We start from the raw sequence: 4,430 nt of genomic DNA on the forward strand, positions 1-4,430 counted from the left end.
GAATCTCTGGAACTCTCTGCCACAGAGGGTAGTTGAGGCCAGTTCATTGACTATATTTAAGAGGGAGTTAGATGTGGCCCTTGTGGCTAAGGGGATTAGGGGGGTATGGAGAGCAAGGCACTGGTGATCAGCCATGGGATGAATGAGGCTCGAAGGGGATGACTCCTGCACCTAATTTCCATGATGTTTCTAAAAATACATTTCTATCACTGTATGCAGATCAAGTGGCAGCAAGGTAATAGACGGGGTGAATTACATTTGGTATCGGCTGGAGAAGTCTGTGGAATTCTCTGCTCGAGGGCGGTGGAGGCCGGGGCCAAATGGCTAGATAGGGCTCTCCTGCACCTATTGTCTATTGACTCTCAGCCTGAAGAAGGATCTCAGCTGGCTCGATGGGCCAAATGGCCCACCCTGCACCTATTGTCTATTGTCTATTGACTCTCAGTCTGAAGAAGGGTCTCAGCTAGAAATGTCACCCGTTCCTCTCTCCGGAGCTGCTCCCTGTCCCGCTGAGTTACTCCAGCATTAACATGTCTATGACAAGTGGGCGTGCAAGGTTTAGAGAGCAGCGCTGTGCGTGAAGTCAGAGCTATATCCAGAGTAACGGCACCAGCTGCCTGCTGGCAGACAGACAACTATTCCAGGAGCTCAGTGACTGAGTGCCCTTGGGCAACAAACTAGTCGAGGACGGAGCAACAACCCGAAGAAACATGAAGTCCCTCCTGGTAAAAACCTTCCCCTACCCTCCCCACCCCTTCCCCCGCTCGGCTCTTCCACTCGAATTGAGAAACTCACTTTTTTGAAAGTTTGCACAACTTTTGCTAATGTTAAAACTGACGCCTGGCGTGTGTCTGTACTTTTTTACTTCTTGCTGTCCCCTGACCTCCTCCACCTTCATCAGCAAAGTATCCTTGTTTCCAACTTTCGTTAAATGTTAAAACACGTTAAATGTTTAAACGCTTTCCCCGCGAGTGCGACCTCGCCTTCGCCACTGGGTGAGTGGCCACTCGTCCGAGATTCGCGTCTCCAGTGGTTTGGCTGCGCCTCTGTCATGTTTCAGTCACTTGCCCTTGAGTGGGAGAGGGGTCAAGATTTAGGAACAGAGAGAGGGAGGCGGAGGGAGAGATGGAGGGAGAGAGGGGAGGAGAGGGAGAGAGGGAGGGAGGGAGAGAGAGGAGGGATTCCCACACAGATAAGGCCTTGATACACGATTCCTCTCTCAGAGGGAGGGGGAGAGAGAGAAACTGGAGGGAGGGAGGGAGAGAGGGAGAGTGAGAGAGAGGGAGGCAAGGAGAGCAAGATGGAGGGAGAGAGGGAGGGGGAGAGGGAGAGAGAGAGAGAGAGGGGTGGAGAGAGAGAGAGAGAGAGAGAGAGAGAGAGAGAGAGAGAGAGAGGGAGGGGGAGAGGGGGAGAGAGTGAGGGAGAGAGAGAGTGGGAGGAGGGACAGAGAGAGGGAGAGAGAGGAGAGGGAGAGAGGAGAAGGGGGAAGGAGAGGGGGAGGGAAGGAGAGGGAGGGAGAGGAGAGAGGGAGAGGGAGAGAGGAATTGAGAGGGAGGAGAGGGGAGAGAGAGAGAGGGGGGGGAGAGGGGGAGAGAGAGAGGGGAGAGAGAGAGGGGGGAGATAGAGGGAGTGAGAAGGGAAGGGAGAGAGAGATTTGTGCTATTCTCAATTACCCAAATTAGTTTAGTTTAGAGATACAGCGTGGAAACAGGTCCTTCGGCCCACCGAGTCCACACTGACCAGCGATCACCTCTACACAAGCATTATGTCCTCTGGTTCTCGATTCCCCTACTCTGGGTAAAAGACTGTGCCTTATTCATCCCCCTCGTGATTGTATTCCCCTCTGTAGGGGTTACCTCTCATCCTCCTAGGCTCCAAGGAATACAGGGGAGGGGTGGGATGTGATGGGCCAGGCTGTGTCCATAACTCTCTGCGACTCTCTCCTCCCCACAGACTCTGCACCGCCTGGCCTCCAGATCCTTCTCAACCTCTGGCAGAAGCCAATTAAAGAACAGAGTCTTGGAGCATCAGAAACTCTTTCAGGTACCAGACTCACCACTCGCTGTGAAAAAAAGTGTTTCCTCGTCTCCGTTCCAAATGGCTTACTCCTTATTCTTAAATAGTTCGGTTCGAGACCCTTCTTCAGCCTAAAATGCCAATATCACTCATGGATCTGAAGATGGGTTTCGGCCCGAAATGTTGCCAATTTCCTTCGCTCCATAGATGTTGCTGCACTCGCTGGGTTCCTCCAGCATTTTTGTGTACCTTCGATTTTTCAGCATCTGCAGTTCCTTCTCAATCACTCATGGGTTCACTTGTTTCAAGTTGAACAGAAGGACTTTCAACTGTGAATGGTTCTGCGTTATGGAAACATACTGGTTTACAAAGGAAATACTCTAACAGTTGGAATAACTCATCAGGGTCAGGCAGTGTCCCTGGAGAAAGGTACACAAAATTGCTGGAGAAACTCAGCGGGTGCAGCAACATCTATGGAGCGAAGGAAATAGGCGACGTTTCGGGTTGAGACCCTTCTTCAGACTGATGGGGGGTGGGGGGGGAGAAGGAAGGAAAAGGGGAGGAGGAGGAGCCCGAGGGCGGGCGGATGGGAGGGTGGGAGGAGACAGCTCGAGGGTTAAGGAAGGGGAGGAGACAGCAAGGGCTAGCAAAATTGGGAGAATTCAATGTTGATGCCATCAGGATGCAAGCTGCCCAGGCGGAATATGAGGTGCTGTTCCTCCAGTTTCCGCTGTTGCTCACTCTGGCAATGGAGGAGACCCAAGACAGAGAGGTCAGATTGGGAATGGGAGGGAGACATGAAGTGCTGAGCCACCGGGAGGTCAGGTTGGTTATTGCGGACTGAGCGGAGGTGTTCGGCGAAACGATCGCCCAACCTACGCTTAGTCTCCCCGACTTTTCGGGTCGGGACCCTTCCTCGTTGAATACATTTGGAATAGACTTGTTTCAGGTTGGGGGATTTAGATTAGTTTAGTTTAATTTAGAGATAAAGGGCGGGAACAGGACATTCGGCCCACCAAGTGTGCGGCAATTTACATTTATACCAAGCCAATTAATAATAATATTTAATAAACTTTATTTCGGATACAAAGTCCAGACAAGGGACCACATTACATAAAATACATTACATATAAAAACACCATAAAAAATCTACATATAAAATCTTAGTATATCACTTATAAAAGCATCATTTATTATATATTTAAAAAAACACAATACATGATTTACATACCAGAATAAAAAAGAATGATCAATGTCCTACAACGAGACAAGGATACCAGTGTCTCCACAACTGGGATTCGTAGCATGTAGTGCTAAGCCTTATGTTTGACAAAGCCATGATGATTACATTTTTAGAGTCATTTATCCTACATATGATTTCTTAGGATAGCTTCTAATGTACTGACTCCTGCAGCCACAAACATGTTACTAGCCCAACACCATCGAGGTTTCCTTAGCAGTGTTCTCATGGCATCATTATAGACCACCTTTGGTCCCTGCAAACTTGTCTTTCAGTAGTTCGACCACTGGTGCGCAGTGTAGAGTGGTGTGCAGTATGCTCTAAACAGCGACATCTTCACCACATCTGCACACGCACCAAACATACGCAAGAGAATACTCGCCTGTACATACAGCATACGTCATTGCCTATTAACCTACAAATTAACCTACAAACCTGTACGTATCGGGAGTGTGGGAGCTAGATAGGGCTCTTAAAGATAGCGGAATCAGGGGATATGGGGAGAAGGCAGGAACGGGGTACTGATTGGGGATGATCAGCCATGATCACATTGAACGACTGCTGGCTCGAAGGGCCGAATGGCCTACTCCTGCACCTATTGTCTATTGTTCCTGCCTTCTCCCCATATCCCCTGACTCTCCTATGTTTAAGAGCCCTATCTAGTTCTCTCTTGAAAGTATCCAGAGAACCGGCCTCCACTGAGGCAGAGAATTCCACAGATTCACAACTCACTGTGTGAAAAAGTTTTTCCTCATCTTATTCTTATGTTAGGGAGTAACTTTCAGAGAAGGCTAGTGCTTACCTCTTTGTTTTCCAATCGCAGGCAGACAACAACCTACCTGTTCACCTGAAGGGAGGAGCAGTGGACGCAGTATTGTATCGGATCACCATGGCCATCACAGTTGGAGGTGGGCTTAGTCACCCGCAGGTTAAAAGAGGCATCACGCTGATCCCCCTTCTCTAGCAGGCACCGATGAACATGGCCATAGGCCATTCGGCCCCTCCAGCCTGTTCTACCAGTCTCTCAAGTCCAGGGGTCACAGTTTAAGAATAAGGGGTCGTCCATTTAGGATTGAGATGAGGACATTTCTTTTCACCCAGAGGGTTGTGAATCTGTGCAATTCTCCACCTCAGAAGGCAGTGGAGGCCGATTCACTGGATGTTTTCAAGAGAG

At 49.5% G+C, this 4,430-nt stretch overlaps 1 protein-coding gene across 1 annotated transcript in view; it reads left to right on the forward strand.

Moving 5' to 3' along the window:
• Window positions 1–571: 571 nt before the first annotated feature.
• Window positions 572–4,430, forward strand: part of LOC129714203 (cytochrome c oxidase subunit 7A2, mitochondrial) — a 5,257-nt gene continuing 1,398 nt past the window's right edge. The window contains exons 1-3 of the mRNA XM_055663727.1: window positions 572–725; window positions 1,954–2,043; window positions 4,080–4,164. Coding sequence (XP_055519702.1) covers window positions 711–725; window positions 1,954–2,043; window positions 4,080–4,164 — 190 coding nt within the window. The 5' untranslated portion in view covers window positions 572–710. The remainder of the gene's footprint in view (window positions 726–1,953; window positions 2,044–4,079; window positions 4,165–4,430) is intronic.

The sequence above is a fragment of the Leucoraja erinacea genome, chromosome 38, assembly GCF_028641065.1.
Source record: "Leucoraja erinacea ecotype New England chromosome 38, Leri_hhj_1, whole genome shotgun sequence".
Lineage (NCBI taxonomy): Eukaryota > Metazoa > Chordata > Chondrichthyes > Rajiformes > Rajidae > Leucoraja > Leucoraja erinaceus.